The following is a 26,207-nucleotide window of genomic DNA, read 5'->3' as shown; positions in this document are numbered from 1 at the left end:
TTTTGCCGTCTATGGTATATTTTGAATGCGGTACTATATCGATATACCAAATATACCATTTTTGTATATTTTTAGTATTTTAGCAGTATATTCGGTATCTCTTGAGAAAAATACCTCAAAATATATTTCTTTTATTCAAAATGGGTAGCGGCTATCTCACAGTCGAGTACACTCGACTGAAGCTTTTTTACTTGTTTTCAATAGCACTTGTTAGTTTGCACGCTTATCAAGTCTTCGTGATTCCTGAAAATTTGGTTATGATGAGATAAAAATTGTCAAAGTTATTAAAGAAATACTTTTGTATGGTGTAAAAACGCCTAATTACTAGGGGTCATAATTGCTTGGTCTGACAATCTGTTATATTTTGTACAATGTGGTATATTTTGAATGTAGTACTCCATCAATATACAAATTATACCATTTGTTATATTATTAGTATTTTTGCGGTATATTATTTCGCAATACTTTAAAAATAATGCAAAACAGTGCGTTTGCTTTTATTCAAAATGGTTAGCGGGTAACTCAGAGTCGAGCACACTCGACTGTAGCTTTCTTACTTATTTAATTTTTTGTCTGTCAGTGTAAAAAATTTTTTATTAATTGTGAAATTTAATTAAAAATAATTATTTTTCAATTATTTTTATACCCATCATTAATACTTTGAATGAATACATTATCTTTACCCTACGATAAATTGTTGTTCCAAACTATGTATCAACCAAAGCAATGAATATTCTGTGTCTAATGTAGATAATTATCCATAATAATAATGTCTATAATAATAATGTTTAAAAAAAGTTTCCTTCATTCTAAGTGTGGTAATATAAAGTAATTTTATACAAAAGTATGGAATAAAAATTATTAAATCGGTAATTAATCGTATTATCTAGAAATATTTTTCGAAATTTGTAAGAATTTTATTAGTACGACAAAATCGGACATACATTAAATTCGGTACTATCTCCTTATGGGACAGAGGTGTCTCTTTCTCTTTGCAATTTTAATGCTCTTCGCCAATACATACATATATATAACATATAATAAAATGTTTTCCGTTCATTCGTTATTAATTTGTTCCTACAATACATTGATTTGATTGATGTGTATACGAATATAAAACACGAGGTTACACTTATGCACATGTGTATACATTTGTAGACTGACGTGTTAAAATTTTATGTTAAATACTAGGAGGTAATCATTATCACATGTTAAATTTGGCTAACAATCAATTCAGAATGTTAATATTAATAATATCATTTGGGCCGCATCGTATACATCTTTAAACGTAAATATATGCATGAACAATATCATACAACTTAATTTACACATTATGTCAATATGTCGATGTACATATATCACATCAACGCGTTAGCTATGCTGTATATGTGTATGTGCACTTATCTGAAAGGTGTAGCTTAATATGTTTACTTACCGGAAAAAATATCCGAAAAGTTGCCGCCTTTTTTTTTGATTGGCTGGATTTTGTTGGTGTTGTGATTCACACATATAAAGACAGTCATTCTAGGCACTTAGCGCACCTTTCTTTGTACTTTAGTATTGTGGTAAATGTGTAACTAATGTGCTAATTTCAAGGCGGAGTCTGACCAGACATGATACAGTCGCTTAAAATATTTGACGGGTTTGAGATATATTCAGGTTTTATGGCATTAGTTAGCTAAAAGCACCAGACACAAATCGTTTAACATGAATGGTCAGTTCTCAAATTCCGGGTCGTGCTTAGAAACCTTTAGTGATAATATCAATGCGATAAGTCAAAATGTTTACGAGCCAAATGACTTACCTTGTGAAATAACCGCGAATAATTCGAATCAAAATATAGGTCGTTTGTGTTCATTTAGTATCGAGAATATACTATTCCGTAATAATGATTCCCACGTAGACTGTTTAAGCCAAAAGCAAAATGATCTGTGTAATGGAAAACCAGCAGGAAATCTTTTGTTAGCAAACAGTAAGCACATGCATTCCAAGTAATTTAATTATAAACTATTATCGACGCAGTGTAGAAGAGTAAAATACACTTGTGGAACAGGCAGAAGCAGTTGTCTCCTACTCTATAAAGCTCTACTTGTAACTGTTTTCCACTTGGGAATAATCTGCCCACCGGATTTTCTACATCGAAATATTCAATGTTCACCAAAAATTAGTGTCTCGAAGGAAGAAATATAATTCTGCTTAAATACGTCTGCCTTAAACGCATTTTAATAAAATGATTTTTACATTTCCAAAATCGGTTGCTTGAAACTTTCGTTTTTGGTTTTATAATTAAGTCTGTATATAGCGTCATGGAGGCAGTTGGAGGCATCTTCGACCCCATAAAGTATGTTTTACATATTTACTGCGCGTCATTAGGTTAGCGCCTCCCCTCTGAATAACAATTGGTGTTTAATTTGATCGAAGCCGAATAGGCTATATTACTAAAATTATTTCTTCATTAAATCCATCGAACCCTTCCAAATGAATGTTTTCATCAGAAAAACACAATAAGTCGCCACTCATTAGTTCATAACATGTGAAAACAAGAAAAATTCAACCATTCTTCTTTTTTTTGACAATTAAGTGGTGATTTTTGTACCCGCTACTCCTAGGGTAGAAGGATATTAAAAATTTGTGCCGGAAGGAAATGTATGTAACAGGTAGAAGGAGTCATCTCCGACCCTATAAAGTATATATATTCTTGATCAGCATCAACAGCCGTGACGATCTAGCCAAGTCCGTCTGTCTGTTTATCTATATGAAACACTGGATCTCAGAGACTATAAAAGATAAAGATATAATTTTGCACGCAGATCAAGTTAGTTTCAAATTTTTGCCACGTACACTTCCGCTCCCGTAAATCAATAAAATCGAATAACAAGCGTAATTTTAATTCTAGAGTTGCGAATTTTGGTATATACAATAATAACAATAGTAATTATGATTCCTGATTTTGGTTGTGATCAGATAAAAATTGTCGAAGTTATTAAAGAAATACTTTTACATGAGCAAAAACGCCTACTTACTAGGGATCTTAGTTGCTTTGGTTGACAATCTGGTATATTCTGCCGTCTATGGTATATTTTGAATGTGGTACTATATTGATATACCAAATATAAAATTTGGCATATTCTTAGTATTTTGTTTTATTTTGAATAAAACCGCAATATTTTGCTTTCATTAAAAATGGGTAGCGGGTATCTCACAGTCGAGCACACTCAACTGCAGCTTTCTTACTTGTTGTGACGTGATGTTGCATTAATTAAGTAATTAATTGTGAGGGTGGGCTGATAAATAGTCGGCCTAACAAAGAATTTTTTTTTTTTTTTTAAATTCGGAAAATATTTTATTCGATTAGTGTTTTCTATCAGCTGATTACTGTGAAAGTTTCATGCGTTTTTATCAGCACTGGTAATTTTAGCACATTCACTTTTGCATTGTCGTCAACATGAATAAAATCGAATATCGTGCTGTCATAAGATTTCGATATTAAAAAGGAGTTAGACAAAGTTTATAAGGATTCAGCTCCATCGTTTTTAACAATAAAATATTGGGACTGCTGAATTTAAACCCGGGCAGACAAGCATTTTTGACGATGATCGCCCGGGTCGTCCCAGAGAGGTGACAACACCAGAAATTGTGGATAAAGTCCATGGAATGATATTGGATGATAGCCGAATCAAGCTACGAGAGATTCCAAATGCTTTAAACATTTCTCGGGAACGCGTTGGAAACATTTTACACGAATTTTTACACATGAGTAATCTTTTGTCAAGATGGGTGCCGCGATTGCTCACAATGGAAAATAAACGCAGCCGCTTGCACATTGCGAAGGAGAGTTTGGCATTGCTTATCGCAAACATAAACGAATTTTTTCGTCGTTTTGTGACTGTTGACGAAACCTAGATTCATCACCATACACCAGAGAGTAAGGAACAGTCGAAGCAAAGGTTTTCAACTGGAGAAACGGCACCGAAAAAGGCAAAGATCGGTTTGTCAGCCAACAAGGTGATGACAACGGTTTTCTGGGATGCCCGAGGTGTAATTCATGTGGATTATCTGGAAAAAGGCAGAAAAATTACGGGAGAATACTATTCCAATCTCTTGGGACGATTTTATTCGGAGCTGAAGAAAAAAAGACCGCACATGGCGAAGAAAAAAGTTTTGTTTCACCAGGACAATGCTCCCGCTCACAAGAGCTCACAACGCCGACGGTATTTCGCTTAGCTAGTGCCAAGCCCTTTGCAAAGCTCGGCTCTGCGGTGGAGAGTTATAGGAGAGTTATGGGAGAGAGAAGCTGAGAGCACTAGAACTTAGAGTGCTTGCTAGTGAGTGAACGAAAAAACATTGCGTGCTTTTCGACCGGCGGAACGGAGAGAGTTCCACTCGCTTACAATGCGCTCTCCTCAACAGTATGGACACGCTCTTGCATATTAGTATGTGTGTGCATATGCGTCCCGTTACTTATACTATGTAGATCAATCAAACCTGTTTGGCTTACACGGGATTTAGCATACTGAAAAATCACAACAGTTTTTGTAATATTAAATATTTCCGCTTTATTCGCGAACAAAGTAATGGACCTAATTGTCGTTGCGACAATACGAAACGAAACGCAAACGAAAACAGAGAGTGTGATGACGCGCTGATGAGTTCTGAATTTCAACTGCCTTTATATGTTAAGTTACATTAACTAGAGCGGCGAAGCGAGGCGAATTCGCTCAGAGAGCAAAACGAAAGCTTTATTGCGCTCTCGCTTCGCCCTAATTCTAACAACTTCATTTGATACTTCATGCCCTTAAACTAATATAAATCAAATGCGCCAGCACCGGCCCCGATGAACGGCTGTGCCTTCATACTATTGGCAGAGGCGCCAATTTGTGTATTGGCCGCTTGAACAGCCCTTCTGCGTTAGTTCGCACGTCTGTGACGTGCACCGCCCCGTCCGCTCCTGGGTACACCGCCTCGACTCGACCCACCATCCACTGCATCGGCGGCTGGTTGTCTTCTGCGACGACGACGAGCTCTCCAAATTGCAGATTCGGGACTCCCGGGACCATCGCTGCCAGAACGCTCGCTTGAGCGACGAGACAGCTCGTCATCGCCTTAAGCAACTCAGACCCTCCTGTTCCGGGGTCCGCGATGCTACCGGTGCCACCAGTGGGCCGCCCACCAGTAGGTGCCCTGGGGTTAGTGCCTCGCCGTCGTTTGGGTTCTGGCTTACGGCTCCTAGCGGGCGGGAGTTGAGCACCGCCACGACCACTGTCTGCAGCTGCTAGGCCGTGAGCAGGGCGTTGCCCACCGTCCGTTGGAGTAGGTGCTTTGCAGACTTCACACCTGCCTCTCATAGTCCTCCGAAGTGAGGAGCCCTCGGCGGTATGAATGACTTCGCATCAAGAAGCGGGTGCGAATTTGCGGCACCCGCTTCTTGATGCGAAGTCGCGAACTCCGTTCTCCTCGGCCTCGACTCGCCTCCAAATGGCGACTTGCTCCCACGAAGTTCGACGCGTTGTCGCAATGGACTCGGCTCGGGCATCCTCTTCGACCAACAAATCTTTGGAAAGCCATTAGAAATGCATTAGTTGACAGATGGGATACAATTTCTAAATGAACCGCTTTTGATGCAAAACAGACGAACAAAGCTATGTACGACTTGTACGGCGGTTTTCGCGCAAATCCTATAGGCAGTCTGAACTGTGTCACAAATATCTACGCTACAAATTGAAAATGGGCGGAGCGCTCGGAGCCGATCAGCAGGCGAATTTCCCATTACTTGCAAGCAGCCGAGGTTTGCATTTAAGGCAACGGATGCATGATCGTAGTGTCTGACGACAAAGCTCTTGAGCATTGACTAACCAAAATCGTTCTCTGAGAATGCTCACGAGCGCTCTTGGGTCAGCGTGACAATTGGTCAAGTGAAGGTACCGCACATAGCTGCAAGCAAATTGTGAGCGCTTCGACAAGAGGAGTCGAAACTTAGCATCGTACGAAATAGGAGCATTTACCAGTCGCCCCCCGACTCGCAACAACGAAAACGAACACCAAGATCCTTTATACTCATGTATGAAAGGATTGAGTCGTTGTAGACTCAAGCTCACACGTGTACTATTACGAACCCTATTTATATCGTCTCTTAATTCGAAATTCTGCTTTACTTCTACTATTTTACTGAATGCTTCTTTCAGTTCTGATGCCGTTGGAACCAGTTCAAATTGAACTGTTTTCTCTTTGCATCTTCGAATGAAGCGGAACACATAAGCGAACACTCCCAACAGACTTGTGTGCGACGAAAAACTTATGATCGATTCCACTAGATCTGACTTTAGCACTATAGCTGTCAGTCCAACAGCTGTCTTGCGCACTTTCAAATTGCGATCCTCTTCAGAAACGAAATGTTGGTTAACTGGCCATACGTCGTGTGATTCCTTCAAGAATGACGGACCACTAACCCACATTGACGCGCACAGTTCAGTCACATCGCAACCTCTCGATACAATGTCCGCGGGGTTCTGCTTAGTTGGAAAATGACGCCATTCCACGCTCTCTGACCATTCTAGAATCTCGGTCACTCGATTCGACACGAATGTCGCGAGAGTGGAAGGATGTGACCGGTTCCAATGAAGAGTGACTTCCGAATCTGACCAAGAACCGTCCGTTCAATTGGTGATCGGATCAGCCTTCGGATGCGGTGGCAGAGTTCTGCAAGAAGGTGAGCTGCACACAACTCAAGTCTAGGGAGAGTCTTAGTTTTGAGGGGGAGCTACTTTTGATTTTGAGTTTAGTATACTTTACAACCTTCTGCAGAATGCGTACGAACGTAAATACACGCCCCATACGCTCTTATTGAGGCGTCGGCGAAGCCATGTATCTCTATCGGTGTCGTAGGCTCTGTGAACAAATATCGTGGCACTTTTATGTTTTGCAATTGTATCAAATTTGACTTCAATTGGTGCCACGATGTATCCAAACTCAATGGTATTGATTCGTCCCACTCCAACTTTTGAAGCCAGAGCTCTTGAAGCAGTATCTTTGCTTTTATAATTAAGGGACTCAATAGGCTAAGCGGATCGAATAACTGCGATGTCACCGAGAGAATGTTCCGTTTTGTCGCCTTAAGACCCATGAATAAATCGTCGATCCGGAATTGGAACACGTCTTCATTTGGCAACCAAATCACACCTAGAGTCTTGGTTGCGTCAGTCTCGGGAGATCGTTATCGGCTTTGGTGTACTGTCTGATGCGGAGAACCCAAGAGCATTCGAGAACCACTTCGCAAGTTTAAAACCTGCTGCTAGCAGTATCTGCGACACTTCAGACTTAATTGTCTTCAGGTCCTCGACGCATGCGGCACCAGTCAACATATCGTCAACTTAGAAATCTTGTCTGATAACCTCAGCTACCATGGGGTGCGAGGATTTCGCAATCTCGCTCAGCCGTACGGCCAAGAATGGCGCTGGCGCAGTGCCATATGTTACAGTATTTAATCTGAATAATCTCAACGAGTCTGATGCCTCGTGCACCATAACTTGGCAGTACATCTTTTTGATGTCGGCCGTTAATGCATATTTATGCAATCGAAAACGAAGCAGAGTCGAAAACAGCTCTTCTTGAATGGTCGGCCGACCATACGATTGTCATTCAACGCCTAATGTGTCGAAGTGCGACACGATGCATCAAATACGACCCTCAGCTTTGTCGAAGTGCTTTGGACCGTAATACACATCGGTGCGGAATGACATAGTGTGGAGTACTTGGAAGGATGTGAGTCACTTCGGACATGTGGCCCATCTCTACATATTCTTCCATAAATTCCAAGTACATTCGCTTTAACTCGGGATCTCGAGTTAGGCGTTTTTCAAGCGACAAAAACCGCCGTTTAGCAACTTCAAATGAGCACTCAAGCTTCGAAACGACCAGACAGCAATCTTTTCACATTATTTGTGAAATGATCTTCACAACTTTGTTGTTCAGCGGAAAGGACTTTGGAGGGAGAGCGCACATCTTCAACAGTCTAAAACTTCAGCAAGGTCTTGTCAATCGAGCTCAAACTTTCTTCCTGATAGCTCAGAATGACAGTCATCTTCTGGTGAGATTTTTCACCGCCCCGAGACAATCCACCCAAGGCTTGTCTTTTGGAAGATTGGACACTCTGGACCTTGCTTGATTTGGCCTACGGACAATAGGTCGAAGAATGTTTCAGCGCCGATAAGAAGATCAATTTTCTGCGGTTTGAAGAAATAGGGATCCGCCAGCTGAAGATTATCTTCCAGACACTGACATTTACAGTGTGATCTGGCTGATAACCTGAGATCGATTTGAGGATCCATAAATCGATCGGGTACTCATTGCAGCAAACTCCCGACTTCACCACAGTGCGTATCTTTTTTCTTAACTTGAGAATTGGATTCACCAATGCCAAGCAAGCTGATGCACGAGTCTTCTCTACGCAAATGCAGTCGCTGAGCTAGTTCCTCAGTCACAAAATTAATTTGTCACCCAGAGTCCAGCAAAGTTCGGGCTAAGACGAAATCGCCTGAATTCGTCCTTATTTTGATGACTGCTGTGGGCAGGATCACTTTATCCGAAACGGTCGCATGCATCGCATGCGAAGTGGATGCACGATCAGGCTCAACAGCAGAGAGACTCGGGGGTGGTAACGCTCTACTATTCGTAGTCGCAGAATATATGTATGTGCAGCAACGTATGATGTGAACGGCTGCACACACGACACTTTTTTTGCCTTACATTTGGCGACAGTGTGACCCTTCCGAAGACAATTTATGCATAATGCAGTTTGTTGTTTGTCAAATCTCTGTTTAACTGTCAAGGCAGCAAACATCGAGCAACTTACGATGGAATGCTCTTCGGAATTGCAATATACGCATATTTGGGTCTTTTGATCAATCTTATCTTTGACAGTCGTACACGAAAACGGCGGAAACGGCTTGACTATCGGACTTTGTCGAATTTTCAGCTGACAAGTGCTGATATCGACGATTAAGCACAGTTTCACACTCACTCCATAATGGAATCTTCGTGTAATCAAGCTGCTCATCCCACTTGTTCTTTGTCATTGCATCAACTTTGTGCATGACCAGGTGAATAAGGATTGCATTTGCAACCTTCTTATCATCACCTATCGACAACAAAGATCCGTATATCACAGTGTCAATCAAGTTTCTCAACGCTGAAGCGGAGGGCTGCGAAATCTTTGGTAAATTGAAAAGAGCTGTAATATTTTAATTAAATATCAGACAATCATTGTCATATACTCTTTTCAATCTCGCCATTGCTTTCTCATAGTTGTCCTCGGTGACTTGAAACTCTCTCACCGTTCCAAGAGCCTCACCAGAGAGTCATGAAATGAGATTGTTGAGCGCATTGTAGGTGAGTGGCACACTATCCATTCCGCCGACTAAAAAGCACTCGATGCTTTTCGCTCACCCGCAATGCGCTTACGCGTAAGAAAGCACTCAAGATCCAGTGCGCTCAACTTCTCTTTCTCCCACAACTCTCCACCGCAGAGTCGAGCTTTGCAAGGGCTCGCCGCTAGATCTGCAAAATACCGTCGGCATTTTGCCTCTCCAGTATCGATCTACGTTTGTTCAATAGCGGTCACCCCAATAACCCCCTCTCTTTGCGTTTTGTAACTAACAACCCGACAAGTTTCAAATATATGTATGAAATATAAAACGCGAGTGTTTTTATTTAATTACTCTGGAAACTATCTGCGCCACCACAACAGAGATGATTGTACTGCTCAATGCGCGGAATAAAATGGTCATTGTCAACAAGATTCTCAAACAAACTTATAAAATTTTTAAATTCGGAGTACTTTCCGCTGAACTTTGGCAATGAGGGTGCGACGAGCGGCAATCGGCAGAATCGATATATTGGCGATGAAGTATCGGTCAACCATTTCACCACCGCCTTCAGCCTTGCCTTTGCAGAAATGCAAATCTCTTCTAACTCGCACCGATACTCGTCATATTTGTCAAATGTCTCAATTCTGCTTTAATATTTGAGAGCATTTTCAATATGCGACGACAACATCTAAAGTCTGCACTCTAGCTCTGTCAAATCTCGACCGATAGTGTCATCGAGAATTTGATCATGAATTCTGCTAATGCTCTTCACGCAAATAGCAAGTTTCTTCCTAGAGCCGTCAAGTGTTTTTTTGGAATTCATTTTTTTTTTAAATTATTAACGGAGACAAGAAATATAAAAATAAAAATACAAAGTAAAATCTTATTGCTACCAACAACAACAACAACAACAAAGAAACTTAAAAAAAATTTTTTTTAGAAGGGTATTATAACTTTGTGCCGGCAGGAATTGTATGTAACAGGTAGAAGGAGGCATCTCCGACCCTATAAAGTATATATATTCTTGATCAGCGTCAACAGCCGAGTCGATATAGCCATGTCCGTCTGTCCGTCCGACCGTATGAACACCTAGATCTCACAGACTATAAGAGATAGAGCTATAATTTTTTTTCGATAGCATTTGTTATGTTTGCACGCAGATCAAGTTTGTTTCAAATTTTTGCCACGCCCACTTCCCCCCCGCAAATAAAAATCGAATAACAAGCGCAATTTTAAAGCTAGAGTTGCGAATTTTGGTATATACTATAATTACTATAGTAGTTATGACAATTTAGTTGCGATCAGATAAAAATTGTGGAAGTTATTAGAGAAATACTTTTGTATGGGCAAAATCGCCTACTTACTAGGGCTTTTAGTTGCTTTGGCCGACAATCTGGTACATTGTGCCGTCTGTGGTATATTTTAAATGGTGACCTGTATCGATATACCAAACATACCATTTGGTATATTTTTAGTATTTTCGGTATATTTTGAAAATAATACCGCAACAATACCGCCCTTATTAAAAATGGGTAGCGGGTATCTCACAGACGAGCACACTCGACTGTAACTTTCTTACTTGTTTATTTTAAATACATTTTTTATTATTATTTTATTTATTTATTATTTATTATTTTTTTTAATTGTCCTAGCAATCTCTGGGCTATCTCGGACAATTATAGGGGTATACACAATTCGAGGGAGCAAACGAGATATCACACTGATATACTCAACCAACGAATGTAGGGGAGCGAGTTCTGGGCGCTGCAAAGCTGTTGCTAAACGCGCGACAACGAAAAGTGCAAGCAACAACACAGACTACTGAGCGTAACGTATGTGTGTGTGTATGTGCGCTGTTTCTAAGCGCGCGAAATAAAAACGAAAATGCAAGCAACAATACGGCGCCGAAATGCACCGGTGCAGTGTTGGCTTGCGGGTATATACATATGTATACATATATATGTATGTGCGCTTAGCAACAACACACAACTTAACATACAGCGGCTACGAATCTAATGACAAAGGGGGCGACGAAAGCGAAAATTGCAACGAACTAAGAGAAGAAGTTCGATGCAATGGAAATAGAAAATTCCCCTAGTCATTTTCACTTAAGAAAACAAAAAACAAATGTTCTGCCTAAGCGGTTCACTATTTAATTTTAAATATAAAATTTAAATGCAAATGCTCTACTATTACGTATGTGCCAAGAATTGAAAGCGTCACTAGAATTTTGCAACTTGGCAACCAATTCTGTTGTTTGCTTTCAATTTTTCGCACAGTACCTGGAATTGGCGATCTGTAAAGATCCCAGCCACTTTCCTCTGTGTGTTCTGGTGGTGCAGGGTTCCCTCCAGCGATGATGCAGCGAAATCTAATGATGACACAAACACAGCACAGCACTGGCACAAAGTCAAATAGTTTGTTTATATTTATTTTTTAGCGAACGGCGCGAATTGCTTTGTTTTTGTTTCTTATTTTGTGTTCTTCGTTTTAAATTTCTCCCAGGGGCGCTAAGAAAAATCACAAGAGTTTTTGTAATATTAAATATTTTCGCTTTATTCGCGAACAAAGTAATGGACATAATTGTTGTTGCGACAATACGAAACGAAAACGGAGAGAGTGATGACGCGCTGATGAGTTCTGAATTTCAACTGCTTTTATAATTCTATGTTAAGTTACATTGAGCCTAACTTAACTAGAGTGGCAAGGCGAGGCGAATTCGCTCAGAGAGCAAAACGAAAGCTTTATTGCGCTCTAGCTTCGCTCTAATTCTAACAACTTCATTTGATACTTCATGCTCTTAAACTAATATAAATCAAATGCACCAATACATACCTTAAAAATTAAATACTAAGAACCTCTAAAAAGTTCCGGGACTGGTCCTTCTATTGATTTCACTTGCTATACGATTCGCGATACAACTTTATTGTTGATAATTAATGTCACAATAACTATCTTTGGAGTTGTAAGCAGAGAATTACTCGAGATCCCAGGAGATTTTTTAACTTTGTCAATGCAAAGCGTTGTTCGTCAACATAAGTCAGTCCATATCTGATTTGTTTGCTGCTTTTAAACAACTTATACACCTCAAGACTGGTTTTGACATATCTTTATGAGATAAATGCCTATTTTTCTCCAGGGCCTGATGGAGTTCCAGCATGTGAGCTTGAGATCTTTTAAATCATTTACATAATCTTTTTTATTTGCTTTTTATCATTATAAGTATAATAGTTGGAAATATTAATTTAAAATTCCATTTCACATAAAAAGGAAATAAACCTAATGTAAACAAGTGAGAAAGGTACAGTCGAGTGTGCTCGACTGTGCGATACCCGTTACCTCTTTTCAATAAAACCATGCTTTAAAAATATACCAAATAATATATCTAAAAATACAAAAAAAAAAAAAATGAAAATATACCAAATATACCAAATAATTATAGACCAAAAATACGAAATACACTGAAAGCTATCTTTGATATATCGATGTACTATAATCACAATATACCATAGAAAATACCAATTTCATATTTCGAAAAATACTGAATATGTACTTCATTCAAAAAATAATAAAATATACAGAATGCCATGCTTGGTATATCGTTATAGTACTATATTCAAAATATACCATAGAATATACCAACTATGTAAATGTAGTTTATACTATATTTGGTATATCGATAAGTACTAAATTAAAAAAATACTAAATTATACTGAAGGGGGAGAATGGGGGAAAGCATACAGGTCAAAGTGTCTGATTGCATTCAACTTGGTGAATGCCAGCATGATTCCTGTCACTGCTCTCTTCAAGCCGACGCACTACCTCCACGTGGTTCTCCCTGGATTGTCACTCGACAGCCGTTGAGTGGCAAACTAAAGCGCGCGACGAGAGTCCTAACTCTACAAACTAGGTTTTGGCGTAGGACTTGGACTTGGACGTAGGACTCCACCCATGTAAAACACAATTTCATTGAAGGAAGCAAGAGAAGCCTCGGAAAGGAACCGATCTAACGTTGACGACCATAGCAAGCGTAAAAAGGACAATGATTTGAGAGTATGCACCTGGAACGTACGAACATTGTACAGACCTGATTTAAGACTGGTGCAGTGGCGTGCAGGGACGATGATGGAAATCTTGTCACAGAAGCAGAGGTCGTGCTGAAGTTATGGAGGGATCACTTCTCGAGTCTGTTATCTGGCTCAAACACAGACTCTGAAGACTATGATCCACGAACCAAAATCTATGGCACTGATATTGAAGTGCCAATTCCAAGTCATATCGAAGTCAAGGATGCAATCCAACGGCTTAAAAACAACAAGTCTGCAGGTGCTGACGGCCTGCCGGCAGAATTGTTTAAGGCAGCTGGTGATATGTTGGTAGGGAGCATGCACCAACTAATCAGTAAGATATGGCTCTCGGAGAGCATGCCCGAAGATTGGAACCTCAGCATGATCTGTCCCATCCTGAAGAAGGGTGATGCCACGTTGCGCACCAACTACCGCGGAATTAGTCTTCTTCCAGTTGCATACAAGGTCCTAACGAGCGTATTGTGTGAAAGACTAAAACCCCATGCTGAAGCACTGATTGGACCTTATCAGGGCGGGTTCAGGCCTGGCAAGTCCACCGTTGACCAGATTTTCACCTTGCGCCAAATCCTGGAGAAGTCTTACGAAAACCAGATCGACACGTACCATCTCTTCGTCGACTACAAAACCGCATTTGATAGCCCCCGGCGAGATCGCCTATATGCCGCCATGTCTGAGCTTGGTATACCAGCAAAGCTGACTAGACTTTGCAGAATGACATTGAGCAACACCATCAGCTCTAGTAGGATGTGGCCAATCCGAAACCTTTACTACCAAGTGTGGCCTCAGACAAGGTGACTCGCTGTCTTGTATACTCTTCAATATTTTAATGGAGAGTATTATAAGAAAGGCTGGTGTACATCGGATGGGCACGATATTAACCAACAGATGTGTCCAGCTCCTTGGTTACGCTGATGATATTGATATCATTGGCCGCACCAAGCGTGATGTCACAGGAGCCTTCGGGGCTATTGAAAAGGAATCAGCGAAAGTAGGAGTAGCGGTGAATATGGAGAAAACAAAGTTTATGGTGTGCTCTAGCAGAGAATCGCGGCGTCTTGATTCTCAGCTGACTGCAGAAAACTATAGCTTTGGGTCCGTCAAGTAGTTTATTTACCTAGGCACTGCTATAACCAGTACAAATGATGTCAGTCTGGAGATTAAGCGGAGAATAACACTTGCCAACAGGTGTTACTTTGGGCTCAGTAGGCAGTTCAATAGTAGAGCTCTCTCTCGCGACGCACAAAAACCACACTCTACAAGACGCTCATTCTTCCAGTACTCCTATATGGTGCGGTGTGCTGCACAGTGACGCAGTCAGACGCAGCTGCTTTTGGAGTGTTTGAGAGGAAAATTCTCCGTAAAATCTTTGGTCCAATCTGCGTGGATGATGTTTATCGCATCAGATATAACCATGAGCTGTATGAGCTGTACGGTGATGTTGACGTGGCCAGTCGAGTGAAATCTCAAAGACTTCGCTGGCTGGGCCACGTTGCCCGTATGGATGAAGACGCTCCGGCTCGTAAGGTGTTTGATGCGGTGATTGTTGGGACACGAAGGAGAGGACGACCCCGAACGCGTTGGCAAGACCAGGTGATGGAAACCCTGTCCACACTTGGTGTTACCAACTGGCGAAGGCGCGCTCAGGACAGGGACGCGTGGAGGCACATTACGCTTCAGGCTGAGACCCGATAAAAGGGTTGTCATGGCCATATAATAATAAAAAATTATACTGAAGGCTACATTTAGTATATAGATATTGAAAATAGTTATAGTTATAATACCCTTCTACCCTACAGATAGCGGGTATAAACATGGCCAATTCGTTGTTTTTCTTGTTTATGTGCGCTTTCTTCTTTAACAATTGTCTAGACTCAAATCAAAGAACTGGGTCAAATTGTATGCTGCACAGTTTATTACACGTGCACCAAAGTATTGCTCTCAGCTCGTGGCGCAATCAATATGTGTGTGTGTAGATTCGCAAGCTGGGTTTAAGGTTCAAAGTTGCTTCTCCACAATTGCTAAAGTTGCATAGCTGATCAGAAGAGTGTGCGTGGGTATCCATGACTGCAGGCGACTTCAATTAACTGAGTTTTTCGACTTCTAGTTGTTTTCTCTCTCGTTTAATTAAAGTCCCTGCAAAACTTGCCAAATTCTTCCAATCTCAGCTCAAACTACAGTAAAATTTGTTACATTCCCTGCAATGTCTAATGCATTTTAAATTAATATTTTCAAATGCCAAAATCGACCTTGAAAATTCCCTCAGGATAAATTGCGCAAACTGGTTCAAACTATATAATAATTGTGTAACTAGTAATTGTGTTATTTAGCGTCTTTGAGTCAACTACAACAAAATCATTTTGAAATTAACTACACAATACTCTTTATAAACAAGTAAGAAAGTTACAGTCGAGTGTGCTGGACTGTGAGATACCCGCTACCCATTTTTAATAAACGTAAAATATTGCGGTATCATTTTCAAAATATACTGAAAATACTAAAAATACAAAAAATATACCAAACGGTATATTTGGTATATCGATATAGTACACCATTCAAAATATACCATAGACGGCACAATATACCAGATCGGTCAAAGCAACTAAGACTCCTAGTAAGTAGGCGTTTTTGCCCATACAAAAGTATTTCTTTAATAACTTCCACAATTTTTATCTGATCGCAACCAATTTTTAGGAATCATAACTACTACAGTAATTATTGTATATACCAAAATTCGTAGCTCTAGCTTTAAAATTACACTTGTTATTAGATTTTTTTGATTTGCGGCAGCGGAAGTGGGCGTGGCAAAAATTTGAAACAAACTTGATCTGCGTGCAAACATAACAAATGCTGTCGAAAAAAAATTGTAGCTCTATCTCTTATAGTCTCTGAGATCTATGTAGGTGTTCATACGGACGGACATGCATATTTATTTTTAATATTTTGAGATTATTACCGTAATATTTTGCTTTTATTCAAAATGGGTAGCGGGTATTTCACAGTCGAGCACACTCGACTGTAGCTTTCTTACTTTTTTAGTATGAGACAATACAGCGGCGGCGTACGGGTTGTTTCATATGTATATACATATGTCGGAGTCTGTTCTACGAAGTGTGTTCGTTCATTATCGCGAAGCGAGTTCCGATGCTTTCTCTGGCGATTTCTAGAGCACACTGCTCGCTCGATCCTTTTACTGCCTACGCCATAGCCATCGAACCACACTCAGCGACAGCGACAGCGTCTCGTCGCTGTCGCCCGCAATAACTGTACTTGTCAAGGCGACAAAATGCGGACAACCAATCACAGCGCAAATAAAGGATGATGCAATCTAACATGCACACTCTTAATTACGCAGTGCCAATGTGCCGAAACGCACAAGCAACTACGTAGTGTCAATGTGGCGACACGAGATGCTGCATTTACTCACTCTCCGACATGTACAATTTTCCTCGGCTGCGCTGGGGGAATTTGTATTTGACCAGTCAAAAGTGTTGTCAATTCTTCAGGTCATAATAAATTTCAGGTCATACTAAACAATTTATGAAAAAATCTAAAAACCAGAAAATGTTGTTGATAGCTAAAAAATAACGATAGATTAGTTAACAATTTTTTTTTATTTATTTTTTAAGTATTTTCGAGTATTTCGCCAATTTTGTCAATCATGCCGTCTTCTGCAGCAAAATTTTTGACAGATGGTATAAAATTTGTTTTTTAATAATACTGCAATATTTTGCTTGTTCTTAAAATGGGTAGCGGGTATCTCACAGTCGAGCACACTCGACTGTAACTTTCTTACTTGTTTAATTTATAGATTGCCTTTATTGGTTTCATGAAAAATATACAATATTTTAGTAGTAAAGTTGTGTTTGCTCAATTTTGTTGTTATTCAAAAGTACCGTAAAGTAAACAATATATGATTGGAGCTTCTTGATTTGATTAAATATGTAATTGTATCTATTTACAGATGAAAAAGCGAATTATTGGAGCAATGTGAATACTTTTCTTTCAAAATCTTTGCCTTTACTGCAAAGTATGAATTTTAATAGATCTGATATCTTGGATGACCCATGCGCAACAGAGTTGAAAAATTCGGTATCACAATTAAGTTATCCCCTCAAATTAACAATTCCACCTTATTTGCATAATTTAATCAGTGTTCAAGGTAATTATAAAATAGACAACAAAAACAAATCGAATTTTGTCATGCTATTTATTTTCTCTTATGTTTAAAGGGAAACGTTTAAGAAAACAAGGAATTGATAGAAAACCTCGTCAAACTTATAGTGCAAAACAATTAGATATTCTCGAAAGAGAATTTAAACAGGATAAATATTTAAGCGTAAACAAGCGAATGGAGCTCTCTAAAACTTTATCACTGACAGAAGTACAAATAAAGACGTGGTTCCAGAATCGTCGAACAAAATGGAAAAAGCAACTGACATCACGAATTAAAATGGCCCAACGACAAGGGCTATATAAGTGTGACATGTATCTATCAAGGATTCCTACAAAATCAAGTGTTAAATCTGGATACTTTAGTATGTTTCCTACTTATTATTCCGATTGTCAATGGTACTTGCCACGACCTTCTTAAAATTGTTCCTGACTTTTTTTTTTTTTAATAAAAATTGGTTTCTGTTACATAATTGTAAAAAAAAAAATCAAATATTTAGAATAATAATTTGCCTGACAAATTTTTGGTTTGCCGATTGTTTTTGGAAAAGAAAACCTAAACTAATAATTACGTTAAGTGAATTGATAAAGTAATTTATAAAATGTGCAATTTTTAACAAATCTGGTACCAGCCTTTATCAGAGATTACTTGTGGATAAAAGCCTGTAACGAACCTACGATGTCGGAGCTGATAGTGTTCTTAACTAGATCAGCGTACGCTCTAGCTACAATGGGTTTTACTCGCCGGAATGGTGGTGGGATTAATTACAAGTCCAATTACTATCCTACACCACGAATAATAATTAAATTATATAATATATAAAATATATAAATCACAAAAAAAAGGATGCTGAAAAAACCAGGGCCACGACTGTTGCTTTAATTGACTGCTAGCACTAACCATACAATACATACATAGATGCTTCAGCCATAACAATTTTTTGTATCATCAAAAACAGTATTATTGCAACCCCAGTCGGGCCGTGCGCTGCGATTCGAACACCGAGCCTCTTCGGCTCATTCCAAAATTCGAAGTTCTAACCAGTGTTGCCAGATTCTTCGGAGTAAAAGTTGCTAGATTTGAGAAAAAAGTTGCTAAAATTGCTAAAAATTACAAAAAATTGCCAAAAAATTGCTAAATCTTTTCAAGGTTAGTTTTGATATTTTATATTCATTTTATATTAATGTAGGAATAAAATATTGAAATTAGAAATAAAATAATTAAAATAAATAGGATTTCGTATCTTCTTGTGTTAACACCTATTACAAAAATATCCGAGTACTTTTCATTTTAGTAAGTACTCATAGAAAAGTACATACAACAACAACATTTTCCATGCTTATGTAGCCCATACCTGTTTATATAAATATATAAAAATAATTTTTAATTTGTTTTATTTATATTAAAAATATTTAAATTCAAACTAACCTTAAAAAATGTTGTTTATATACTTTTGTTATCTTCATTTAATTTAAAACAAATAATAATAAAACAAGTAAAAAAGCTACAGTCGAGTGTGCTTGACTGTGAGATACCCTCTTTTGAATAAAAGCAAAATATTGGGGTTTTATTTTCAAAATATTCCGAAAATTCTACAACATTCTAAAAATATACCAAATTGTATATTTGGTATATCGATATAGTACCACATTCAAAATATACCATAGGCAGCTCAGTATATCAGATTGTCAGCCAAAGCAACTAAGACCTAGTAAGTAGGCGTTTTGGTCATACAAAAATATTTCTTTAATAACTTCCACAATTCTTATATGACCGCAACCAACTTTTCAGGAATCACTATTGTTATTATTGTCTTAACCAAAATTCGCAGCTGTAGCTTTAAAATTACGCTTTTTATTCGATTTTATTGATTTGCGAGGGCGGAAATGGGTGTGGCAACAAATGCTGCCGAAAAAAATTATAGCTCTATTTCTTATAGTCTATGAGATCCAGTGTTTCATACAGACAGACGGTCAGACAGACAGACGGACATGGCTAGATCGTATCGGCTGTTGACGCGGATTAAGAATACATATACCTTATAGGGCCAGAGATGATTCCTAATACCTGTTACATACATTTCCTGCCGGCACAAAGTTACATTTCCTGCCACTACCTATAGAATAGAAGGGTTTAAAACAGTTGGCACAGTGAACTTTGGAAATTCAGTCAACTTTTCAAGTCAACTCAAGTAGCTCATATAACCGAAGCATTCAGTTAAATAAAAGTTTCGATTTCATAGTGAACTATTAATCGCAACTTTTGCAGTGAATGGCAAAAATACAAAATAAAAAGTCTTTAAATAAAATTGCTAAAATAGCTAACAAAAATAAAAGTTGCTAGATTTGTAGCTAATAGCATTTTCAAAAAAAGTTGCAAATATTTTGAAAAGTTGCTAGATCTAGCAACTAAATTGCTAAACTGGCAACACTGGTTCTAACGCAGCGCGCAGCGTTGAGTTCAGTCGCAGATCAAATGCGGAGCGATGAGCATGGGCGTATTTCGTTGCGCTCTACTTTCGTTTCTATGTATGCGTGTATGTATCTACATGCTCGCCTATATTAGTATGTGTATGCATATGAAGTTTTGCAACGTGCAGTTGCGTCGCTGACGAGCAGCTAGCGCACGTCAATTTTGATTTGCCGCGACGAAAGTCTCGAAGAAGAGGACAACAACAATTGCTCGCGTTCTATATGTTTGCAGTTAAATAGCACTTGCACAAGGACCGCGTTCAACTCCCGATCGAAAACATATACATATTTTGTTTTTTTAATGCGATTTAACTTTTTCATTTCCTTTCAAGTTTACTGATAGAAGTAAAATTTAATAACGCATTGATTTTTGATGATTTACAAATTCCTTTTTGCAAACACTTTTTAAAACTCTATTTAAAAAAGTTTTAGCTTTAAAATTTTGTTTTTACATTTTAAGATAAAAATAACATTTCAGAAAATTAGAGAAAATATAAACAATACAATTATTATTATTAAAAATTCAATTATTTTTTAAAAGATAAATATCATCAATGCGTTATTAAATTTTACTTCTATCAGTAAACTTGAAAAGGAATGAAAAAAGTTAAATCGCATTAAAAAAAAAACAAAATATGTATATGTTCTCGATCGGGAGTTGAACCTGGACCCACAACATGTTGAGCTTGCAAACCACCAGCAGAGCCAACGCGGTCCTTGTGCAAATGCCATTTAACTGCAAACATATAGAACGCGAGCAATTGTTGTTGTCTTCATCTTCGAGACTTTCGTCGCGGCAAATCAAAATTGACGTGCGCTAGCTGCTCGTCAGCGACGCAACTGCACGTTGCAAAACTTCATATGCATACACATACTAATATAGGCGAGCATGTAGATACATACACGCATACATAGAAACGAAAGTAGAGCGCAACGAAATACGCCCATGCTCATCGCTCCGCATTTGATCTGCGACTGAACTCAACGCTGCGCGCTGCGTTAGAATTTCGAATTTTCGAATGAGCCGAAGAGGCTCGGTGTTCGAATCGCAGCGCACGGCCCGACTGGGGTTGCAATAATACTGTTTTTGATGATACAAAAAATTGTTCTGGCTGAAGCATCTATGTAATGTATGGTTAGTGCTGCTAGCTTGTTAAGTACACGGAGTTATTGTGCGCGTTCACCCTCCCATCCTGGATCTTGTTGAGCGCCAACAATCACATAATGAAGAATTCTTAAAAGATGTTATAAAGTTTCGGTTTGATCGTGCATGGTTCCAGTTAAATTAGTATTTACTATAACATTTTAATTTGCTAACAATAGATAACAGAACTTGTACCTGATCAAGTTTAAAAATATGTTTAACACACAAAAACCGATTTAACTAACATGAAAACAACGCCCAAAAATGTCAGTTCCCTCCCACTTTCACGATATGGCCGCAGATGACGATGAATTGGCTGGTACCTATAATGCATCCATGTAATTGCTACTGGGATGACTCCAACTGTTTTTATTTCAAGTGTTTGTTGGCCAACTAATGATATGCCAAAAACGCAGAGGTGCGATCAGCTGGTCCAGAAATCAATTGTGCCGTCAACGCTTGCCGATGAGCTTTCTAAGTGTAAGCACGCACAGCTGTTTGGGCTTTCGATTGGCGCCTGCATTCAAATACCATTGGTCGAATTTTCAAATATGTACTATTTGCGGCCCAAATAGTATGTCACAATTTTAAAATATGGAAATGGGTGAAACACTTTAAAGAAAGATTATATACTACACCCGGCAATATATATATTCCCCACTTTTGTCCTAAACCGTATATAATTCTTTTTCTCCGGATTTCGGTATCACTGATTTTTAATAGATAACAAATGTAACCTAAGATTTGAAAAAATGGATAAATTGCCTTCTTTTTCCGTGTCCGTTCTTGGCATTTCCACATCAGTCGAGTGTTCTCGAGTGTGAGATACCCGTATCTCATTTTGAATAAAAGCTAAATAATGCCATATTCAATACTAAATTCGAAATATACCATAGAGTGCAAAATATACCATATTGTCAACCAAAAAATAAGACCCCTAATAAGTAGACGTTTTTGTGTATACAAAATAATTTTTTAATTTTTTTTTGACAATATTTATCAACCAAATTTTTAGGAATCATAAATACTATACTTATTTTTGTATGTACCAAAAAATTCGACACTAGCCTTAAAATCACCCTTGTTATTCAATTTTCAGAGACGGTAGTGGTCGTGGCAAAAATTTGGATCAAACTTGCAAGGCTGATCTGTAATGAATAGCGAATTCGCTTGGTTGTGGTGTAGGGTTTATACAGCATGACGTACGCGCTGGCTTTTCCGGGCTTATAACAATATATAACAATAATACATTACAAAATCAGCGAACTAATGGGTAGATAGAGTAAGAGGAGTGGAATGTGGTGAGTACATTAAACAACGACGAAAGAGAAAGGAAAGGAAACAGAGGAATTTAGACTAAACAGAGGATGAATCCCTCTTCAGTCCAGCACTGATGTTGTTGTGTGCAGACGCACAGTGGTTGGGATTGTATGAAGCCGCGGCCAAAAATATTTCCCGTTGAGATATCGTTATGAAATTTTCCCGAAAAATTAAAAAAAATATTTTGTATATACAGTAAAAAAAATTGGATACATCGGAGGACTATATCTTATAGCTCCCATACAACCTTATTATGGCTTATATGCCGATTGTGCGCCAAAATTCTTCCGGTGGAGTTACAGTGCTAAAATTTCATATTAGAATCCAAGATATATATAAGTATTTAAATTATATTGCTGCTTTTTACTACCAAACTAGTTACTTTTCGAGTTTTTTCTTCATTCGTGCCTACTTTTGTACACCAAAGATCAAAGATGTACATGCGTGAAAAATCGAAAATCTTTAGAAATATTCTAAACACACTGTAAAAAAAATCGTATCATATAGCTACCATAAAAACGGATAAAATAATTTTTTTCCAAGGCTAAATTCAATATTTGACCTCTTACTACAAACGTTGGTTTAATCGTAATCCCCAAAAGTAAAACAACCATAAATTCACACATAACACTTATTTTATTCATCGAGCAAAAAATGCACACCACTTAATAATTTTGTTTTTTTTGTGCATTCTTTCTTTGCCCATATATAAATGGGTCTGAGGTTAACAGAAATCTATGGAATGAATCCCTATTAGTGTCTACTCGATACGTTTTCCTAGTGTGAAACTCTCGAAATTTTTGTATATCCTTGTTTTTAGACTCGGCAGCTTCTTCCGACAACTCTCCTATCGAAACAAGGGCTGCACCTTACATTAAAAACATATAAACGTGAGAATTCACACTTATAAACAAAAAATAAATCAAAACTATTAATAAACACAAACTCAAAAGACGAAGACAGGGCAACAGCACAACAAGCACACGAGCGAAAACAAATTTTTTTAGTGTAAAACTGACCCTGAAAATGTTAAGACGGTGTTAGAATTTTTACGATTGTAAGCACATCGGCAATTTTCTGCAAAAAAAATTTACACATTTATTACCTTTAGAGCCAGGCAAACACATTGGAATACAACTTAACTGTGGCGTCACTACTAAAACTTTAGCTTAACATAAAAAAGACGTTCAAAATATTGACAAAAAACATGTATTATTTCAAATTAATACAACAAGAAGAGGTTAACAAGTACGTTTTTTTATAATATCTCAAATTTTAGAAAATACCTTCAACTTCAAAATCCATTATAAATATTTAAAATTTTGACACGTAATAAATGAACTGACCACTTCAAAGTTCGGTTTTGTTATGAAAAATTCGCGATGTGCGCAAGCTGTGCTGTGCAAATGACTACCTGTTCGCAAATTCAATTCTATTTTTAGAAAGAACCGTTAGATATCCAGAAAAATCTAGTTTGCCATGAAAAAGGTTGGACAATTTAGAAACGATTTGTTTACTTTTCGTACATTTTTGTTGTTATGACTTTTTTTTATTTTTGGCCTATGGACGCAACCACTGTGAGACGTCACCCTACCGTGATACTGCATTCGAAATGTCATAATAAATGTTGGCAAGTGACTTACCATGCTTCCAAAGACCAACAGAAAATTAAGCAAATTATTTAATTTATTACAATACACCATAAGTAATTCTAACCATAAGAACATTTGAAACGAAATAACGCACAGAAAAAAAAAAGTATTTAAAGGAATAACATGGTAAGTAAATATGAGGCAAAGAAAAATAAAAATAAATATCTAATAGGGCAAAAAGAAAGAAAAAGAAGAAAAACAATTAACCTATAAATAATTATATTTATATGATTTATAAATAACTATTTTTGTTTTTATAATAAATAATATATTTAACAATCGAGAAAAATTATGATGTAAAGTGAACTGATTGTGAATGGAATAACAGAAAATCGTGCGGCATACTGGCACAAATAAAATGTAAATCTTTTAGTGCGTAAAGCTTTACGTATACAAATTGCAAGAGGAGCAGCTGATGGCTTTAACTAAACGCAAGGTTGGTTTTTGGCAGCCTCGCAAGGTCATGGACCGCTGGAACTGCAGTCAACTGAAGCAGCTCTATGATCAGATAAACCACAAGAAGAGTGAAGCTTCAGCTCGCTCATATAATGTCAATTAATTAGAATGAAACAGACTTACCTAGATTCGGTGACTCCTTTACTTTAGTGTCTGTCGATGTGGTTAATTTGTTTGGAATAAAAATAAAATTAACTTTTGCGCATGCGTAAAAGCTGATTGCTATGACCTGCAAGTGAAGACATAAACAAACAACATAGATAACATAACTTCGATTACGCTTTCCATCGCTATGATATTTGTTTACGCATCTTCGGTGCACCGCTTACAAAAACAATTGTCCCGGAAGAAACGGCTGTGTTAACATTTCAGCATTTCAGTTGAGAAGTGCAAAGCGGAGCAATCGCAATTTTATAAGGTGAGTCACTTAAAATTATATGTGTTATACTATATGTATTATGTGTAAATATTTCAATCTATTACAACTTTTTTAATCCTTTTTATTTCAGAATCAATAACTGAGTACGAGGTGAGAAAGGCCTTGCAGCTCAAAAAAAAAAAAACGATATTTTAAAAACTCAAGCTGCCTTAAAGTAATAAAAGAATCCAACTTATTAAAATAAAGAAAAGTTAAAATTTAATAAAAACTGTAATAGTAATTGTACATACATGTTTTTTAATCTATAATGGCCGACCCTTCCATGGAGTCCGATGTAAGTAATTACTTTACCGACCCTTCAATGGTGTCCCATGTAAGTACTTACGTTACCGCCCGTTCCATGGGATCTCATATAAGTACTCATTTTACCGGCCGTTCAATGGGGTCCTGTGTAAGTACTTACTTTAAAGACCCTAACATTTTGCACTATTTCACTAGTCCGTGGGTAATCGAGGTGGTGGCGATTGACCCTATTTGCGGACACTTCATACAATAACTAGCCTAGCTAGCCCTGCAGTTTTAAGGACAAGTTTGTTGCTGGTGAAATAAGAACTTACCAGTAGACCACCACTACTTATAAGATGGCGCCTAGCAATGCGTTCTTTAATTTCCGTTTTTGTATGAAATGTCCGCAAATAGGGTAAATCGCCAACCTTGCGGCTGTGCTAATTCTTGTTACGACAAGAGGTATACTACAAATCGTAGTACGATTTATTAACTATCGCCAGTATTTTTAGGGTCCAACCCAGCGCAACTGTTTAAATGATTGAATTCTCTGAAGTCTTTGCATTAAACAAGATTTAGTAAGTAGACGTTTCTCATACAAAAGTTTTCCTTTAAAATCTTCGACATTTTTTTATCTGATCGCATTCAAATCTAAACACTATAGATATTGTATGTATTGTACACATATTTTTCCAAAATAAACGGCTGCCACCTTTTTCATTCCGGTGATTTCAACAAGTTTTTATATGCACTTATATCATTTATGTAATTAATTTAGAAGAACAGTAAATATGTAATACCTATCCAGCTCATAATATTTTTTTAAAGGAAAGTTTATTTATTATTATTTGCAGGTTTGCAAATATATAAAAGACATGC

The 26,207-nt window shown here is 37.8% G+C and overlaps 1 protein-coding gene across 1 annotated transcript; it reads left to right on the top strand.

Moving 5' to 3' along the window:
* The first annotated feature begins 1,652 nt into the window (after nt 1–1,652).
* LOC133835785 (homeobox protein MSX-2) lies at nt 1,653–18,055 on the top strand. Its single transcript, XM_062265852.1, has 3 exons — nt 1,653–1,714; nt 17,412–17,609; nt 17,680–18,055. The coding sequence occupies exons 1-3, from the start codon at nt 1,708–1,710 to the stop codon at nt 18,039–18,041; spliced, it is 567 nt and encodes a 188-aa protein (XP_062121836.1). The 5' UTR covers nt 1,653–1,707; the 3' UTR covers nt 18,042–18,055.
* The last annotated feature ends 8,152 nt before the right edge of the window (nt 18,056–26,207 follow it).

The sequence above is a fragment of the Drosophila sulfurigaster genome, chromosome 2R (assembly GCF_023558435.1).
Source record: "Drosophila sulfurigaster albostrigata strain 15112-1811.04 chromosome 2R, ASM2355843v2, whole genome shotgun sequence".
In the NCBI taxonomy this organism is placed as follows: domain Eukaryota; kingdom Metazoa; phylum Arthropoda; class Insecta; order Diptera; family Drosophilidae; genus Drosophila; species Drosophila sulfurigaster.
Note: the sequence above shows the minus strand (reverse complement) of the source record. Positions and strands in the feature narration are given on the sequence as shown.